A 20,598-nucleotide genomic window follows, 5' to 3' on the forward strand; every position below is an offset into this window, starting at 1 on the left:
AAAACAAAGCAATCACATGTACCAAGTGCTTCACATAAAAAAGACATAGAATGTACATAAAAACAGAAGATTTATGTAAAATAAAATGAGGGGGTGGAGGTGGACTGAGGTTAGAAACGCAGCAATCTAACCCAAAACTACAATAGAATCTACTTTTAACTGTATTTTCAAAGGGACACACGATTATTCACCTATTGGTTCTTACAAGCGGAACCTCGGTATGTTGTTGCACTGCGGATGTATTTTTATGTTACACCTGCTGGCAGAAACTTGATTCCGTCCAGTGGCTCAGACCGTGGTGGGGAAAGGGGGTTAGAGAGAGTAAGAGCGGCACATTTCAACTCTTACATTACATGAATCTGTCGGCAAGATATATCAGGTGTTATTGATATCGTACGGTTCATTTAAGGTCGGAGGGAAAGCTAGCGGAGCAGTCATTTGGCTAACTAAGCTAATCAACGGATACAGCAGTGCGTCCGTTAAACCGGTCCTTCCAGTGAGCCCAGTGCCCTTTGAGCTGAGCCGTGATTCAAACATCACGGAGAAGTGGACGGACTGGAAACATGACGAGTTTTGCCAGTAAAGTGTTTTGCAGGGTTGAGAGGCTTTGTCACCACCTCCCCGTGGTTCTCAACACCTTCCTGGTCTTCTCCATCACCGGGGAGGTGAGCTACCTGGTGCTGGTCGAGGCTCCGCTGGAGGCGGAGCAGAAGAAGACTGTGTGGTCCGCCTGGTGGAAAGCGGTCCACCTGCTGGCCCAGTACTTCATGCTGGGGAACATCTGCTGGAACGCCATGCTGTTCCTCAAAACCAGTCCCAGCATCAAGGGGGTCTTTCTGGGAGGAGAGGGCATGGGTCAGGGGTGGAGGTAAGGAAACGTAGTGTGAAGGAAGTGTAGAGACAGAGTATGGAGATCATGGCGTAAAAATCTGGAAATGTCGGTGCAGCACCACACATATGTTAGAAGGAAATATAAGATCCCTTACAGAGTTCACTACTAGCTATATATAAAATGGGATTCTAAAAACTTTACATTATTAGAGTGACTACAGCAAAGAAACTTGATCCTCTGCTTTTTCATACATGTAAAGATAGATTTTACACTTACACTTTACACTCATAAAGAATGAGCTTCATGTGAACTATGAGCCCCAGCTGATGGTCACAGACGGTGTTTCAGTGATTCATAGCCAAGTTCATATGTGAAATGTTTAGACCATGACCACGAGTTATAGTCTTTTCTCTCTCTTTTTTTTTTAAATTCCACACAGGTACTGTTATACATGTGAGACACACACTCCTCCTCGCTGCTCCCACTGCTACGACTGCAAAGTGTGTGTGCTGCGGCGGGATCACCACTGCGTCTTTTTTGGCCAGTGTGTGGGCTTCCGTAACTACCGCTACTTCCTGAGCTGCTTGTTGTTTATGTGGTCTGGGCTCCTGTATGCCACTCTGATGAATGCAGAGGTCTTCATTGTCATATTGAAGGAGGGTGTGACGGTGCACAGCGTCCTGCTGCTGCTCATACCCTGGATCATGCTCGTTTCAGGTAGGACCTGGTTTGTCCCATATTGGTAGTCCAGTTTCATGTAGCTTTGGTACTTACTTGTGCTCTGCTTCAAGTCAAACCAGATATTTTATATAGTCCAGTATCACAATTCACATCTTACACATTCAGGACCAAACAGTGGATGCAAAATCTGGAACTCACAATTACTGGGACATTTTTATTGCATATTTTTAGTATTTTGAACAGGATATTTTCAGCCAATGCTCTCTTTAAATTTCAATGGATGTTCCTTTTCTCCCCAGGCCAGGTCTCAGCACGTGCCTTCGCCTTCGCCTTCATCGCCGACACATGCGTGGTGGGCTTCCTGCTGGTGTCTGCCTTCTTCTTCTTCCATCTCTTCCTGATGTTTCGGGGACAGACCACCAGAGAGTGGTATTCAACCCGCCGACCCTACAGCCTCGGACTCCTGGGCAACCTGCGTCACTCTCTGGGCCTTCGCTGGTACCTCTGCTGGCTCTGTCCGCTCATCCCATCACCTCTACCCGGAGATGGGATAAACTTCCAGGTCACGGGGTCGCTGGAACCCACCCGGTAACAGCTGAAAGCCTGAATATTAACAGGCTGTGTGTCTTTACTTTCGTGGTGATGGTTAATGTTATCAGGAGCAGCAGCAGGGAAGATCACCTCAGTTCAAGAAGAGGTAGCTTTGGGTGGGAAGAAGCAAGAGTAGTGTGTGGTTGCTTAAGATATTACTGGGTATAACTGCTACCAGTATCTTCAGTAAAGGCTATTACCTGTTCTGAGATTAAGAAATTTTGGGTCTACTTTGGAGTACATTGACCTTGGCCTAAAGGTGATCTGTACAGTTAATGAGGCTGGCCTCAGAAACACACACATATCAGCGTTCCTCTGGAGTACTGAGCACTGAAAGTGTTTGTAAACGACACTTTAATGAGAATGTATTTTATTGATCGTGAAAAATGTATCATTTTAAATCTTTATTAAGAAGCACCTGCAATTTTATGACTCCTGGGTCATCATCCTCTTGGGAGTGGTGATAATGACTTCTTAATTAGGCCTTTCTTATGCTGCTTATTTTGCCTAAATCTGGAGGTCACACAAATTTGGCTTGCACTGTTCCTGAATAAACTGTAGGATTAGAAAACACACCATCATTTGCCTCCTATCTAGCTACTAGAACCATGATGTGCTTGCGTTTCCACAGTCTATTACACTGAACTTTTTACTGGACACTGTAATGGGATAATGAGAGCATGGAGAGGGTCTTCACAATGATGTGAAATCTGAAGGATAACGTGTGGAAGAAAACAATCAATAGAAACTGTATATGGTGTGAAATCTAGTGTTGCTGTTTACAGGCTAATGTGGACATCCCATGTGAATAGTCTTTCCCCATATTTCACATTATGTTCATGTTTCAGTCGGTGAGGGAAAACTACAAACCAAACTAACATACAGTGTAGCAACACGACGTGTACTTACTCAAGCAACCGCTGTGTCCCAATTCTGTACTACATGCTAATTGTACACACTATATACAATATACTAATCTTTAGAGCATTATATTTTTGCAGTTAGTATACAGGAATTAACATGCACAGCTGTTTTTTACAGTACTTTTGATACAATACTTGCTGTCAGAGACGTCAATCAACTGTGACTTTACAATGTTATTTTCAAGGAAACCGAGCAGAGACAAAATGAAATGTTTTTCCAAAAATTTTAGAGTTATTTTTCTGTTTTCTGAGGTGTTCCTGAACTTGTTTCATCAGACCATTTAGAGCATACCTCATTTTCTCACTCTTTTGTTGTTAACACTCGACATACTTTGATTTAGTATGTAGTATTGGTTTGGGACACAGCTAACATATCTTACAGCACTTGATTACTCATTACAATCCTTTTTTTTCCCCCTCTTTTGGACTTGTGTTTTTGCCGTTTTGATTCTCCTGGCCTTAAAATGTAGTAAAAAATTACAAGCCTTTGTTTTGATAGGTGCTTTTACTTGTCCTACAGCCAAAAATATTGATACATGTTTGAAAATCTTAATTTCTCTCTTTTTTGTGCTATTTCATGTGGGTTATAAAGTTTGATGTTTGATTTTGCCGTTGGAAAGTGCTTGAATAAATTGTGTCAATTTAATTGTATTGTATTGTTTTGTACTCTTTAAGTTGTTGTGGTGGACAAAAGGTACAGAGACCACTTATCATAAATAATCATCCCTGTCTTAGATAAAGTCCTGTAAGTGTGTCCATAATTAATCCAGCCAGAACACATCTGGACTCATACCAGAAGAAGTCACCAGAGACTGTGTCCATTTCTGTGTCACACATCATCATCACAACCTCATAACGGTTTGTCATCGCCTGTGAGCCGTTCATCTCCCAACTGTCACCGTTGCTGAGACATTCATGGGAAATTAGTCTGACAGAATTATGGCAGCCAGAACTACAGTGTAGCTGCCATAACTAATTGGTTTGGATTTACTTGCAGGTAAGGTATTTTTGTTGCCTACATTTGAAGCCAATATCGGTGTGAAAAAGCGGTATGGTAATTTATGCTAATGCTAACATAGACGTTAACGTTAGCTAAAGATAGCATTTAGATTCTTTTTTAACTAGCTAAATGCTAAAGATAGCATTTAGATTCTTTTTTTAACTAGCTAAATGCTAAAGCTAGCATTTAGGTAGTTAACGTAATTAAGTGAAAACGGGAAGGAAGCGTGTCAACGGGTCTTTTAAAAAAAACACTTCCAGTACACGTTTAACACATAATGTGAATTTTTGAATTTAATTTAATTAATTAATAGCTTCCTGACAAATGTTGTTACCACAGTTTTTTTTCTCTCTCGTGTAACCTACGTTAATTTGACGTTAGCTATGGAAAGCAGTGTAAAAGAGAAGCTAGTTTTCAAACTGTTGCTAATCAGCTAGCTCATGTAGCATTACCAAGTTCATTGGCTTTCAAATATGCAGAGAAAGCAGAAGAGGGTGGTTTAAGTTACCTCTTAAAATCACTTTGTGGGATGTTTTCGTGTTTATTAATCGGGATACGGTCTGTGCAACCCCAGAATCTCTCATTATTTTCAAATGTTAGGTGAAATCAGCCTTGAAAGGTTTGCCATAGCGTTCAATATCTAGAATATTTCTACACGTCATTGCAGGTGCATGTGCTCGATAACAAAGTGTTTAAATGAGTTAGTAGGTACATTGAGAGATTGACGCCATCATAATGTGTAATTATCAGTGAATGAATTAAGGTATAAAGGAAAATGGAAAATAGATCTAATTAGAAAGCTGTGCGTTTATCCTAATGGTCATTTTGGTGCACTTTTCATTGTCCAGAAGCACCAGGGAGGAGTAAGCCAGCAGGATGGAGGCCTCAGAGGAAAATATGTGAGTGATGTTCACTGCACAAACACAGACACAATTATATTCTTTGGCTGAGTTGTTCTCCCATAGCAATATATGAAGCTGTTTCTGTGTGTGTGTGTGTGTGTGTGTGTGTGTGTGTGTGTGTGTGTGTGTGTAGGACACCGAAGGAGATGCTTGAGAAAATAGCTGAGCTGGATTACAGTCAGAACCAGCTGAGGGACCGGAACGCTGAGATGAGGCACTGGCTGGATGTTGCAGATGATGAAATGGCAGTGCTGCGCTCTGAGAACGCCGCCTTCAAAAAACAAGTGAAAACGTAAGAAGTCGCACATGATTGTCTCCACTCATAAGCAAAGGGGTCATGAGCCGTCTTTCAGTCAAACTGCACACTGCAGTCATCTTATTAGTCATCTACAATTCTGTTGCCTTTGACAGAGTCAGCCTCTTATTTCTCAACCATGTTGTTGTCTTACCACTAACACAGAATGACTTTTTCATTTTTCTCTGCACTCGTTGAGCAATCAGCATCACAGTTTGAACATTTAGCATAACTGAAACCATTCGGCAAAAAACAGTTTTAAATGGTTTAAGATCTTTTTACATCTGTGCTTCTTCTAGATTCAAAGGCTGTTAGTTTGAGCCCTGATAAGGGCAGCACACAGTAGAGTTGAAGATGAAAAAACTACAGACGCACACAGGAGCTCACAATCTGCTAATCTGCTCGTCCGTCTGATTTGTGTGTCCTGCAGCCTGGAGAAGATCATCAGTGAAGCTCAGCAGGTTGAAGCAGAGCCTTGCAGCTCCCTTGTGGCTGACGACCTCAACGTAAAGAAGTGCAGTGAAAACAAGATTCAGAAATTGGTGGGTGACCAGAAATGTTATTGAGTTACAATGTGTTACTGGTGTTTTCAAAAAGATATTTAGACTTAATAGAAATGTGTCCATGTGGATATGATGTGCTATTGGTTGTTGATTTTCCTCAGCTATAACAGTGAACTAAGGTCAAACTGAAATGTAATGTAGTTTTTTGTCATTTTTTTAGAGACCACCATTCTCATTCTTTAATTTCTCATCATTTATGGTGCTTAATTTTGTGTCTTTTACTGTAGTCTAATCCAGGCCATAGGTGGGTGTATAGAGGTGGCACTCACCATGCATCAATATACATTTTGTTATTTATTCTCCCAAAGGCTGCTATGTCATGAAGTTTTGATGCCCAGTTGCATGCCGGGTTTAATCAGAACATTCATGCACTCACTGCTGATGAAGCTGCATTCAGTTCACCTTTACCATCACAGTAATGGCACGAGATGTACATTTGTATAGACATAAGATAAACAGTTCGACAACCGGTCTATCTAGTCCCTTCATGTTGTCGTGTTTTTGTGCAGGAAAAGGAATCCACCGTGATGAAGGAACAAAATAAGAAACTCACCGCAGAGGTATGATGTTCACATGACAATTTTAACCTGCCATAATATACCACAATATGAAAACACTTTACACATTTCAGTGCCCCTCTGTCTTTTTCAGCTCAAGAGCCTCCAGCAAGAGAGAGACCGGGACAAGATCAGCTTGAGCAAGTTCAGGGTTGCACTTCAGACCCTCGAGGTAACACCATGGACTCATCTTTGAGATGTTGAGATATTTTTCTCCATTTATCCTCCGGGTCTTTACATAAGCCATTTTACATCGTCAAACAGCTCCTGATTAGTTTTATTTTCCTGCAGTGTGGAATTGAAGAGGCTCATTTAGTGCTGCAGCATAGGGATGAGGTTATTCATCAGGTAGGGACAGAGACAACAGTGCCAAAAAGTCCAGATTTTCTCGTAAATGTTGAGCTTTCTCAGTGGAGTTCAGTGTGAATATCTTGACAGTCCTTTGTTCTTCATTATTTGAACATCACATTTTTTTCATGTGTGTTTGTGATAGAAAAACTTGCAGTTAAAGTGCTTGGAGGAAACGGTAGATGATTGTTCCTACATCATAAAGGTAAAGGTCATCCTAAAATCCCAAAACATGAAATTCACTTTGTCCAATGTGAAAGTATGATTTGAGTCCTTATTCACCATATGAATTATTTAAACTAAGATAAGAGGAGGATTTCTCTCACAGCATCAGTAAAAGAACAGAAATGCAGTACAAATGGATTGAAGGCTAATGTGTTTAGGTTGTCACAGAGTGGGTGAACTCTGAACTCTCTCATCTCACCAAATTTGCAAGCTCCAGTTTGAACAGTGCACGGTCTTCACTCAGCTGTTGACCACTATTCGATAAAGTCTTCATGTTCTGATCTGTTAAAATGTCTGATCATGTTTCTTTGCCTCAGGATCTCAGGCAGACAAATCAAGAGCTGAGGAAGCAGTTGGAGGACAGACAGGATGAGGATTCATTGTAATGCTTTCACGCAGTCATTGTGCTTTAAATGAATATCGTGACATCCACCGAGGCATCTGTTTGCACTCATCCTGCACTGTTTGTCTGCTGTTGGTTTCCAGATCTATTCTGAATGAGATAATGGGAGAAAAGGAAGGGTCTCTCAGTCCCCCTCTGTCCTTCGCGGAGGAAATGAAGTTGCTGGCCTCCTCAGCTGAAATGAAAACCGGCACGTCAGACTCCACTGATCTTAGACATGTATGAGCTCCCCCTCCTGTGTTTTAGACTTTTGAACTTGACAGGTGTTTCTGTTATTTTGTCCACCCCTTTTCTGTCAATGAGGGGATGCTAAATAGCAGAAACGCCACCCTGTGTAATGCAATACAGTGTAACAGCGCCACAAACTGCAGTCTCCAAAATGACATCCTGTAGTTCCCCAAGTGACCAGTAGAGTGTGCCACTCCACAGCTCTGGTTGAAGCTGGCTGTCACACAGCAGCTATGTGAGTGTAGGTGCAGATATCAGGAGATTAGCGATGTCTGTCACTGTGTCTGCAGGAGGAAACAGAGGCTGAGGAGCTGCTGAAACCTCTAACTCTCACAGCAGACCTTCAGACTAAGAGGTACATCAGTTTGACATTATAAAACAGCTCTGATAAGACTTTGATTTGCCATGTGTGGAAGGTCAAACTATAAGAGGAGTCATAACAACCATATTTCTTTGTCTTCAGTTAGTCATTATCGCCCCTCTGGTTTCTTTGTTGTCTCAGGTGTGCAGGTATCTTGGAGACAGCGGTTCACAGAGCAGGATTGTTCTCCCTTTTCATCTTCTTTGTCACCATTTTGGCCTTTGTGGCTTCAGGAAGCTTTGCAGGAAATTCAGACTTTTTTTCCATCAACGGCTTGTGGAACAGTGCTCGCCTGATGTTACAGCCCTACTGCAGTGTGCAGTATGGAGCCTTACCTCCTATTTGATCTCAACACTCCCTCTTATAAACACGTTAACTCCATTTATCTAGCTGAATGTTTGTTTGTTTTGCAGCTCATTATGTTTTTAGTCAGCAGATCATAATGCTGAAAGTGTTATTTTAAGTATCTGTCATGAATGTTCTGCTGGCCACTGCACATCTGACTACAGCTGCATCAGAGCCAATATATGAAAATTAGATATTTAAAAGACTCTTTTTCTTATTTTACAACTTAAAGCAATACTCACATGCCCATATGTACATTGAAAAAGGTTTTATTTGCTGTAATTGTTTCACCTATCAAAGCCAAGCAAGGGAAACTTGTACTACGAAGACAAATTTAGATTGTATTTGCTTTAGCTGTACTTAAAAGTCCTTCTACACAGATAGATTAAATAGTAACAGCAAACTACCTCTTCCTCCCTTCTCTAGGGTTGACCTCATCAGGCCCTAATGCACCAAATTTGTAGTGACCACAAAATCAAGCCTCCTGTTTTGCATTGCAGTCAGGGCAACCATGACCATGTCCAGAACCAGCTTGGAGCAGCCCAGTCAGACCAGTGCCCTTTGAAACAATCAAATCCGCCCATTATTATTATCACCAGGAGGTTTTCCAGTGTCACTACAGCATTATTAGTGTTGCTAATTACTTTTCTCATTTTGAATGACATGCACCAGTAAAAGTGGATCCATGCTTTCCCGTGTTGCCAGTCTCTCCAGTCGCCCCACCCAGCTGAAGGCGCTCTCTGGTGGTCTTGTCTGTGACTCCAGGAAAACACCTCCTCCTAGACGAAGATCATAAACAGGGGATCGGATTTAGGGCAGGAGAGATGTGAGGACCGTCTGAATCCAGTTACGATTTTCTAAAGGTGCCGGCTGATGATTCATTGTCTTTGCGTGTCCGCCGGAGTTTGAGGTTGTGGATGTGGATAGATCGTCGCTGACTGGTGCTGGATGCTGAGATGCTGATGACAGGCCGAACCGATCGATCGTCCTCCTCCATCGTGGATGGAGTCCAGAGCTAAAATAGCTGATAGGCGATAAATCGGCGGGGGAAAAAAGAGCAACAGGCCAAGTTGATCCAGTCTGAAGGCGTTGGACCGGGGTGAGGAGGAGATGTTCTGAGCGGGGAGCGGCGGCGGTCGGCGGGATGAAGGCGCCGAGGAGACCGAGGCAGACGCGGCTCCTCCCGCGGTTCTGCGTCTGTGGAGTCGGTCTGCTCGCAGCCGCCTGGATCTTTCACTTCAATGATCTTACAGGTTCCTCTCAAGACAAAAATTACATAAAACTCGCATAATGTTGTCTCCATTAACTGAGCAGATACTTGTGTAGTTCATTCCCGTGCAGTAATAATACAGTAATCGTTAGAATCTTAAGAGTATTATAGCTGCACAACAGACAAAAATACCTTAAATTTGGGTAAATATAATGCTAAACTTGCATTTCAAAAACGCTGCGATATATAGTATAATAACTTCTTTTAGAAGTAGTGCGTGTATTTATTTGTCAATTCCCCTTTTTTAGGCTCCCATGGACCCACCGTGGATCATGACATCTTGTCAAAGAGAGAGATCATCCAGCAAAAAGACGACAACCTGACTGACGGTATTTCTACATCTGGTGAGGCATTTTTACCATGTGTGAATGTGAGTATGAGAGACATATTTTTTTATGAGAGCAAAACACAAATGGGAAAAAATCACAGTAACAGAAAATGCTTAATGAGCAAATTAAGATCAGTCTACTTCACTACAGGCTATTGCTGGACTTTTACAGTACGCACTGAGGGCGAGCTCTCTCTTCTACAACCTCATCCAATACAGTGGATAACCTTTCATAAGGAAGAATTGATAGTAATTTCTCAAGCCACAACGATAATGTAGATGGATGTACATCAATTCAAACATGCAGGATTTAAAGCTGTGCAGCGTACAGCTTGATATAATTTGAATAATTTTGCCTTTTGACCAGACAAGGAGCCGACACCAAGAATACACAGTTTTGGCACCATTACTGTTCTCCAGCCAAGAAATGTTGAACAGACAACCAGAATGTAGTGATGAATATGACCACATTAAATGGAAATAAGTGCCAGGTGGTTTTCGGCATGAATCATCATAGTTAGACATCTTTCAGGAGTCACAGTTTAGTATCTTGTTATATATCTGTCTTGTACAAAAACTTGCTCCAGATCTGGTCTGATCTGGATGTGTGTGTGTGTGTGTGTGTGTGTGTGTGTGTGCGTGCGTGCGTGCGTGCGTGCGTGTGCGTTCGCAGAGGCAGTGTGTGATTGCGCTGCCCCATCTCTATTAATCTGTTTAAACAAGTCTGTCTCCTCCGAGCATCGACCCACCTCTGCACCTCATCCTTCATGTCTTCAAACTCTGCACATCTAGATGTTTAAACACAGTTAGGCCTTTGAGGGGACCCGGTTGCTAGGAAACTGAATGCTGAATCTCTGGTCGGATGGCGTGTGCATCTGGAGCTGTTCAAAGTGGCTGGCCTGTCGTAATGATCTCCTGATTAGTAGCCTCTCATCAGCAGTTCTCTCATCGCTTGTGTGCGCTGTGATCTGTTTGGCTGCTTGAAAGACTGAGAGAGAAACAGTGACAGCGTCTTACGGGCTGGTGGGAGATGAAGGGGTTTTGTAGCCAATTACACAGATTGAGCTTGAAAAGAAAACCTTACTGCCTCTGGGAAACAGGTTAACTTCAAGGCTTCAAAGACATTTTTATCAGTTACAATCTTCCTACCAGGGTGTCCAAACAAAATCATATGACAGGTTGTCATCATATCACATCTGTGTCTCGGCCCCTGCGCGTGACGTGTGTTAGCTGCACAATGTTGCCTCTGTGCAGGATCTTAACTACATTTGTCACACCTGTTTGTTTGTGACCTTTATTTTCAGTGGAGGTTTAATGAATCCTGACTCGCAACTAAATCATAAAACCTTGTGGGGAAAGTCGCTTTTCAGATTTACACTGCCTCATAATGAAAGCTTTTTCTCATAGCGCAGTGAGTGGCATTTGTTTGACCTTATGTGCATGGCGGTGTAATTTCGGAAAGCACTTCCTTACAGTTAAAAGAGGGCAATCGAGACACATTGACTAACTCGGCCACATGAGGTGCCTCTGAAGGAGGAATCGCTTGGCTCAAGAGTCACAAGAGGAGCGAAAAACTCAATTATAATGCAACTGAACTTGTTTAGTCACATTACTGTGGCACCACCTTCACCTCAACAATGGGACACACATCCTACACAGTCACACACATTTCACACATGCACATACAAGTGACTGGAGCTTCAGGGTAGAGCTGTAATTGAGGATTATTTTCATTACTTATTAACCTGCGGATTATTTTTCTTCATTAATCAATAAAAAAAAGCAATCACAATATCTTAAACCCCGAGGCAGCCTCATCAAATTGCTTATTTTTTCTGACCAATGTTCCAAAGTAAACATTATGAGAAGAATCCAGGTTTTAAGATGCTTTGTGAAACAGGTGCTCTGTGGGAAGCTCTTCCAAAGTCAAGAAGTGAGAACGGGGAAAGCATGAGGAGAACCTGAGACTCCTCTCAGAGGTTAAGTTGGAACGAGGGAGAAGTGACTCTGAATGAAACTGCTAATCGTTTCAGCTGTAGTTCAGGGACTTCCCTCATTTTATTCATCACTAGCTTGCTCTCTGTCCATCTGTTCTCCAGCCGTCGTTGATTTTCCCGAAGACATCTTTACTCTGGAGCAGAAGAGACACGGAGCGGTACTGCTTCACGTGCTCTGCGTGAGTATCAGCTCTGCCTGAAAGCCAGGATTTAAATTGAAGGAAGCTTCGTTCGAACTCAAACAGATGCATGTATGAGCCGCGTGGCCAATAATGTGTCCCCTGTATTTGACAGGCTATCTACATGTTTCACGCGCTTGCCATCGTGTGTGATGTTTACTTTGTGCCATCACTGGAAAAAGTATCAGAGGTATGAACTAAAGACACATCTAATAGACATAAAGTATCGTTTTTCAGCTGAAAAATAGCCTGATCCTTTTTAGAATCTACTAGTTGATAGCTGATGTTTTCTTTGTGTTGTCTTGGTTTTACTAAAGGACCTGTTACCTACACCTTTAATGGATAAGGATGGAGTTATTTTTTATTTTTCTTGATGTATTTCACCTGAAAAGATGTAAAACAACAATGCATTAGTCCGTCTATAACTACTTTCTGACTTCCCCACCTGTGGTTTCATGGCATAAACCTTTAATAATGGATTATGAAGGACTATTGTTTCTTTCTATTTTTTGTTTATGGATCAAAAATTTCAGCTGAGCATCGTGGTTAATAGAGAACATTACTGAAAAAGGACTAAATAATGCATTTATTGGGGGGACTATTTTCTGTTGTGTATTAATACACATTTGGCTCCTTAGTGATTATTTACAGCATGTGGCATAGACTCAAATTAAACTACAATGCCCATATTCACCGTTATAAAGGAAGATGTCAGCCAGTGCAACAGTGTGGCTCAGTTATGGTTTTTGAATATTTTTGGACAACACTGGAGTTCAGTGGCTATATCAGGCTTAGATATCAGACTTTACTTCTCTGTAGAATCAATCCATTGATTTTGGATTTGTTGGCAATAAGAAAATGTCGAACATCACCAGCTTTATCCTTTCATCTTTTCAAACTCACACTCATCCTCTAGAACCTTCAGCTCAGTCAGGACGTCGCCGGGGCAACCTTCATGGCAGCTGGGAGCTCCGCCCCTGAGCTCTTCACCTCTCTGATTGGTCAGTGTGATGTTCGTCTAATCAATCACTCACTCTAACGGGTTAGCCCGAGCATTCCTCCATCAACGCTCCAATAACCTGCAATCACATGCATCTTCACCTGATTAGGACTGACAGAAGTCAAGTGTGTGTAGGCAGAAGCACTGATTGGCCAATTTTCAGCATTAAGTAGGCGTCAGAGAAAGACATTTCATTTTGCTTGATGTTTGCCAGCTCACCCGCAAATTACTTCTGTGGCCCTGATGGCTTCTCATCAAGCATTTTTGTTGTTTTCCCAATGCAGTCATTGTTTCAGTGAATATGGATGGAGATGAAAAAAATACACTTTGAGTAGAAAACAACAAAGAAATTGGGAATACGAAAAATATCATCAACGAGATAAAAGTTGAGTGAAATTTAGACGAAAGAAGGCTTGTTATTCACAGTATTTGGAAGAAACTGTGGCCCAGATATTAAACAGAGGCAGAAACCATCCCACTGATGTTTTTAAAATGTGACAAACTAGAGCACTACTGCGGATCTATCCTGGATATCATGCATATCTGCCCAGCCCCTGTGGTTATGAACAAAAGATGCAATATTTCTGTACAGAGGAGAAAGATACCTTGGCTAACATTATATACTTTTATGAATGAGGGGGAGCTACAATCATTTTCGACAGGCTGTCACATTACATTCATTTTTGCTGATGATTTATGGTTCACTCTTTCCTGTTCTGTGTTTTTAGGGGTGTTTATCACAAAGGGAGACGTGGGTGTGGGAACAATCGTGGGATCAGCTGTCTTCAACATCCTGGTCATCATCGGCATCTGTGGCATCTTCTCTGGACAGGTACAAACACTGTGTTCAGACCTGAAGCAAAAAGTAGGACGAACCAAACATTTCTGAACTAGAAGAGCACAAAATGACAAAGTAAAAATTCATTACACACATAAAACACATAAAAGCTATTTTGTCCTGTCAGTGGAAACCCCTCTGGCCCAGACAATAACATCTTACAATATTTTCCCGAATTACGTTTTTCGTCTTCTCTCTCTAGCCCATCTCTCTGAGCTGGTGGCCTTTGTTTCGTGATGCCGTGTTCTACATCCTGTCCATAGTGGTGCTTATCCTGGTGAGAAACCAGGGAATTCGTTTTGTATCAGCTGAGTCATTGGATCAAAGAAATCCGTGTACCAGTCACAAGTGAAAGACTAGAGCGAATAAAGCATATTTATTATGGTGGCCAGTATACTGGCTGACTGTAGCTTAAAGTATTTTTTCATTTTATTTGCAGGTGATCTATGATGAAAAAGTCATGTGGTAAGACTCAGCGCCTCTGTTGTTTGTCAGATCAGTTTGCAAGATAGCTGACTTTCATTTTGTTGAATTTATGAATCTGTGCTGGTGTTTGTGTGCATGTTTCAGGTGGGAGACCATCATCTTGATCTCTTTGTACGGTATCTACATAATAATCATGAAGTGAGTCTCCTTCTCTTCCCTCTGACTTTTCCATCCTGTTGGTATCAAGCCACTAAGTACTCTATACACACCAAAGACACAGTATCTTTGTGTGGCGCTGTCTTCTGTGTAGGTTCAACAGATCTCTGCATGGCCTGGTAGAGAAACACTGCAGCAGAGCAGGTCAGCCCTGTCTGAGCAGCCTGCGACGGACGACTGCTGTCGGAAGCATTGGAGACTGTGACAACGACATGGTGCCGCTGAAGCCAGGTGCAGAGCTCGTGTTTGTACATCCATAAAATCTAAAGTTCCGTCTGTCTCTGAGCAGCTTTCAACAGACCTAGTGACATAGTTTAGGCTGCCAGTCAAACCCATTTCTGTGCCCCTGTGGATTTCCAACAGGCTGAAATAGAACTAGACCACTTTGATGGACAGATGTTTTCTCCATTTTTTTGTCCTTCCATTACTCTTTTCTCTTTGTCGTATTATACTTTTATTTCCTTTCCACTTTCCCCAGATTCATGTGTGGTGGCCGGCCAGGATTCAGGGGTGGTGATGGTGGATGAGATGCTGAACCTGCACCCCCACCAGCTCTCCTTTTCAGAGGCAAGCCTCCGCCTTCTCATCACCCCGCATTTCCCCCCCTTCACCCGCCTGCACATGGCAGGACGCATGGTCATCAATGAGGTACACTGCACGCGCTCACATCATTCACATAACGCCAACTTCCCCTGGTTTTTTGGACTGGGTTGGTGGGTATTAAAGTGAGCATGTGCAGCATTTTAGAAAGCAATATGTCTCTGTCAACAGGAACACGACAATATAATGAAGAATCACGAACTCACCCTTGTGTACCTGGAGGGGTTGCATCAGCTATTTGTAAATTTGTTCCAAATTGTGCATTGTTGACTGTCCCTAAGTTCTTAGTAACAACTGCTAGCCAGTCTCAAAGTCATGACTTACGAAATTGGGTCGCCCATTAAAACTTTAGTGAGTTACATCACAAGCTGAAACATAGCCAAACAAAAACAGTTTGGGGGGTTTATTTTAATTTATCTATAGATGGAAAGAAAAGTGTGTTTCACAGTTAGTAGTATTCATGCAGTTGACAATGAGTGAAATATTTGTTTATTCTAAACTAACTGACACTAACATAACATTGGGTCATTTGAGGTAGGCTATGTTGTTTTTTTGTTTTGTTTTTGTTGTACTTTTTGTGACATTTAAATCTTTTTATCTTACTGTTTTACATTATTATTAAACAGCATTTTTATATGTTCGATATGTTAATTGTTTAATATTATATCCTTAACTTCACAGCAAATGAGTCATATGTTAAGCAAACTAATAATAGCTTTGTCAGTTAGTTCAGTTAGCTATGTAGCAGCTACGTATTATACATGGCAGTTTTCACCCTTCACTCATATGTCATATGTTCTCAAGTTAACGTTAGCTTTATCAGTTAGTTCAACAAGCTATGTTGCGGTTACAGCTTACACCTGGCAGTTTTCACCCTTCAGTTCAATGGGTCATATGTTAGCAAGCTATTGTTAGCTTTATCAGTTAGTTCAGTCAGCTATATAGCAGTAAACCTTGGCAGTTTCCACTTTTCACTATAAATGGGTCATATGTTAGCACGCTAACTTTAGCTTTATCAGTTAGTTCAGCTAGCTATGTAGTGGTTACAGGTTACACCTTGCAGTTTATACCCTTCACTGTTAAATGGGTCATATGTTAGCAAGCTAACATTAGCTTTATCAGTTAGTTAAGCTAGCTATGTCGCGATTACAGGTTACACCTGGCAGTTTTCACCCTTCAGTTAAATGGGTCATACGTTAGCAAGGTAAGGTTATCTTTGTTAGTTAGTTCAGTTTTCTATATAACAGTAAAACTTGTCAGTATTGTAGCAGTGACAGGTTTCACGTGCCAGTTTTCTCCCTTCACTGTAAAATGGGTCACACATTAGCAAGCTAACATTAGTTTGGTCAGTTGGTGTAATTATGGAAATTATACATATCTTTAGTTGCCTTGTTGATTTGTTAAATTTCATAATGATTTCACAATTGTACAATACTATTCAGCGCAGTTTTTGTACAGAAGGTTTGCAGGGAGACAGACTGATAGGGACACAGATTGGTGCTACAACATCCTGTTTGCTGTCGTTAGATGCATAGCGCACTTTATTATCCCACACACAAGAACTCAATCTCCCAAATCTGCTTCGTCACTCTCTCTGCTCTCCTGCATGCGTGCTTGCCTTTTCCAATACCAAATTAAAATGCGACGGCCAGTGCTGGCCCCACTCTATGCCTTGCCCCCCATCAGTGCTTTCCAATTCCCCTCTGGTGAATGTGCCTGGCTGCCTGATCACTCCTCCTGCTGCTCCTCATATTCTGAGCTTCAGTTAGAGGAAGTCATTACCCAAACCTCGATGCAGTGTTTCTCATGTCATGTTGATGTTCTTTTCCTTATTTCCTTCTGTCTTTTCTCTGCCTTCACCCCCTCTTTGCTCCCCACCCACAGAGGCAGAGGCTGATTCGGGCTCGAGTTGGCCCAGAGGAGGGGGGAGCTTCGGGGGAGGAAAGTTTGGGTGCTAACGGGCCATGGGGGAGGGAGAATGGGACAGTGGCTGAGGGAGACATGCAGCCAATTGAGGAAGAGAGGGAGAGGAGTAAGGAGACGGGAGAGGAGACAGGTGGGGAAGCACAGCCTAAAGAGGAAGAGGAGGAGGAAGAAGAGCAGGAGGAAGGAGAGGAGGAGAATATTCCTTTCAAGCCCTTCATCCTGCCAGGTGAGTCGTGAATCAAAGCAGACATCACACAGGTAGCACAGGTATCGTAATCTCAGTGGAATCTCCAGGTTAACTACATTTATGCATCAGGTCATCTGTTGACCTTTAGAGATTTTTCAGCAGCAGTAACTTTCTTTTTTTCTCAGAAGTTTCTTTGTCATTGATGCTGCCATACCCAGCATTCCTCTTTGGCTTTATCCAACTGTTATGTTTTCCAGTGTTCTACATGGATTTATTGCTGATTGAGCTAATCAAAAATGGATGAAGACTCACAGACACACACAGGCCGTGCCACATTAATAATTTAGACCCTTAGAAGAATCTGTTACGATCCCTGTGGGGAAACGTGTGTGAATGCGTGTTTGTGCCTGTGTGTTCATTTGCGTGTGTTGTCATCATTTCCTCAGATGGCTGGTGTGTGCGTCTGAAGTGGCTGCTCTCCTGGCCCGTGAGCGTCCTGCTTCACTGCACCATCCCCGACTGTAGCCTGCCGCAGTGGGAGCGCTGGTACCTGCTCACCTTCCTGTCCTCCACGCTCTGGATAGCCCTCTTCTCCTACCTCATGGTCTGGATGGTATGACACACACTAGTCCCCCCCACACACACACACACGCACACACACACACACACACACACACACACACACACACACACACACACACACACACACATTATATATTTACGCAGCCTCTTTTGTCTGTGTTTCTGGCAAGGTGACCATAATCAGCTACACGCTTGGAATCCCAGATGTCATCATGGGAATTACTTTTCTAGCAGCCGGCACCAGTGTCCCCGACTGTATGGCCAGCCTCATAGTCGCCCGGCAAGGTGTGTGTGTGTGTGTGCGTGCGTGCGTGCGTGCGTGCGTCCATGTGCATGCAAATGTGTGTTTAATTTGTCTCAACACATATTTAGACTGCTGATTGAAACCATTTATACCACCTAACTTTTTTTGTATGTTTATATGTTACAAGACTAAATTAAAATATTGAGCGTGAAGGTTTGTACTGGTTACACAAAACATTTTAACTCCACTAACTTTTCAGCTGCACCTTACAAGATTGCTTTGTCAAACTAATTCAGAATACTTTAAATCAATGGCCTTCATTTAATGCAAGTAACCTGAAGCTTTTAATGCAAGGTGAATAGTTAATAGTGTACTTTTTCTTACAGATTAAAACAATGGAAAAAATGGAAAAAAAATGTATATGTTAAACGTGGAAGTAAACATGTCAAAAACCAAACTATTTGACCGGATGTTTGATGTCATTTGAACACCTTCGCTCTATATCTTTTCATACTGTGTTCGTTTCTCTGGGACTCGTTGCAGGGATGGGCGACATGGCTGTGTCCAACTCCATTGGCAGTAATATCTTTGATGTGCTGCTGGGCCTGGGCTTCCCCTGGGCACTGAGGACTCTCATAGTCACCTATGGATCAGTGGTAACACCAACAGTTTCCTCTGCCTCACATCTTGACCCATGAAAACATAGCAATACTCTGCTGGCGTTGTCCAAACACAGGGGCACTGTAACTAATGCGTTAATGTGTAATCTTTTGTTCGATTGATTGCAATTGGGGACCTTTGTTGTATATATTCACCAACTCTCTCCATTTGTTTCCTGTCACTACCTACTGATGTATAATGAAAGCAAATATGTCTCTGTGTTAGAAGTATATGTGAATGTAGTCAGTAAAATACTCCATTTAACCCTGAAACAGCACCTCAAATGTACTGAGTGAACCTTGTAAGACATTGAATTTATCAGTAAATGATCCTGAAACAGGGTACCTGTATAGCTCAGTTGGTAGGGTGTGCGCCCCATATATTGAGGCTATCAGTCCTCTGCAGTGGTCACAGGCTTGACTCCCACCTACGGCACATTTGCTGCATGTCGTCCTCTCTCTCCACCCCCTTTCCTGTCGTGCCTTCCACTTGTCTCTGTCATAAAGGCTAAAAAGCCCCAAAAATAATCATAAAAAAAAGAGCTTAAAACAACATTAATGCGTTGTCATTTTGTTTTTTAGGTGACAATCAACAGCAAAGGCCTGGTGTATTCAGTGATTCTGCTGCTGGCTTCAGTCACACTCACTGTGAGTAGATTTCCACCATCTGTCACCATCTATCAGTTAATCCATCAAATTATTATTGTTATCGTTAAAAAAAAAAAAAAAAAAAGTCCAACATGAGCTGCCTGTTTTTCTTCACCCATGATTTTCATCTTATCTTCTCCCGCTCAAAGCCTGCGAGCCCCTGACTCTGTTTTCACACTCGGAGAATTGTATTTATGGCAGTGCAACAGGAAATGAAGCGTCCTCTTTCTCTGTCTGTCCATCGCTCCTCAGGTCCTCTGTGTCCATCTGAACTGCTGGAGGTTGGACCGCAGGCTGGGACTCTGTCTCCTTCTACTGTACGCCATCTTCCTCCTCTGCTCCATCGCCTTTGAGAAGCTGTAGAGGGCAGACACACACACACACACACACACACACACACACACACACACACACACAAACACCCCCCCCCCACGCACAGAGTCATATAAAAGAACGCACAAACGAACAAATGGTCAGACTCGTTTTCCACCTTCACTGCTGCCATTATCAGTCAGATGTACGGACAGATTCTCATTTTCATTTCGCGGTGGCTGTACAAGTTAGAGCAGCATTACTGCTGCAACGGCTGCCTGAAAGCTGCATTGTTTACCTTTGATAAACGAGTATTTTACATAGTTTTGTACCGAGCACCTCCAGCCCAGATTTTGTGAAATCAAAGCCAACTGATGATGCACTGTCTCACAGCAAATTTATAAAGTATTAAATTTGTATTCTGAAACCAAGAATATTGTAAAAGGATCCCCAAAGTGTGTTAGTTTACCTGTTAATACTTTATGACTGCCACAAGTAACCTCAAAGACCAGATGATTATACGCGTTAAGTTGATGTAGTTGCTTCTCAGTGCGTGCAGTTATTTTATGTAAAGTTTGTGTGAAGTTTTCATCACGCCTTTGTGTCTGTTGTTGTAAACAACGTAGCATGGCTGATCATCACGCTCCAGATAAATTGCACTAAGCCACTGTTGTCTTGGCCCTGTACAGACCGTAGGCCCCCCTCTTTCCTAAAAGCTTCTCAGCACAGAGGCGGTGTTTTTGTGCTGGAACAAAGGCGACTGTAAGCCACATGGTGTTTTTGAATGTCTGTGTTCGGAGAGAGTCCTCGAGTGTATGTTGTTGAGTGCAATTAAAATATTTTGTTCTGTGAGGTTTCTCTTCTGCGTCTCACATCGGACAGTCCGTCTGATGCACCTTCAGACTTCATTTTGAAATATCCTTCCCCGCACT

At 42.3% G+C, this 20,598-nt stretch overlaps 2 protein-coding genes across 3 annotated transcripts; both read left to right on the top strand.

The window, feature by feature from the left end:
* The first annotated feature begins 247 nt into the window (after positions 1–247).
* Positions 248–3,676, top strand: zdhhc24 (zinc finger DHHC-type containing 24). The gene is made up of 3 exons (XM_070962664.1): positions 248–868; positions 1,272–1,549; positions 1,813–3,676. The coding sequence occupies exons 1-3, from the start codon at positions 564–566 to the stop codon at positions 2,103–2,105; spliced, it is 876 nt and encodes a 291-aa protein (XP_070818765.1). The 5' UTR covers positions 248–563; the 3' UTR covers positions 2,106–3,676.
* A 5,296-nt stretch (positions 3,677–8,972) lies between these two features.
* slc24a6a (solute carrier family 24 member 6a) lies at positions 8,973–20,522 on the top strand. 2 transcript variants are annotated; one of them, XM_070962815.1, is made up of 17 exons: positions 8,973–9,507; positions 9,773–9,868; positions 11,952–12,028; positions 12,144–12,218; positions 12,945–13,029; positions 13,757–13,860; positions 14,069–14,143; positions 14,306–14,331; positions 14,437–14,490; positions 14,603–14,739; positions 14,987–15,156; positions 16,993–17,260; positions 17,668–17,834; positions 17,974–18,088; positions 18,591–18,703; positions 19,289–19,354; positions 19,607–20,522. In XM_070962815.1, exons 1-17 carry the CDS (start codon positions 9,399–9,401, stop codon positions 19,715–19,717), a joined length of 1,848 nt encoding a protein of 615 aa, XP_070818916.1. In that variant the 5' UTR covers positions 8,973–9,398; the 3' UTR covers positions 19,718–20,522. The 2 variants fall into 2 exon arrangements, with proteins under 2 accessions (XP_070818916.1, XP_070818917.1); XM_070962816.1 differs by having other exon boundaries at positions 8,990–9,507; positions 14,987–15,075.
* The last annotated feature ends 76 nt before the right edge of the window (positions 20,523–20,598 follow it).

Source organism: Chaetodon trifascialis, chromosome 5 (genome assembly GCF_039877785.1).
Source record: "Chaetodon trifascialis isolate fChaTrf1 chromosome 5, fChaTrf1.hap1, whole genome shotgun sequence".
Lineage (NCBI taxonomy): Eukaryota > Metazoa > Chordata > Actinopteri > Chaetodontiformes > Chaetodontidae > Chaetodon > Chaetodon trifascialis.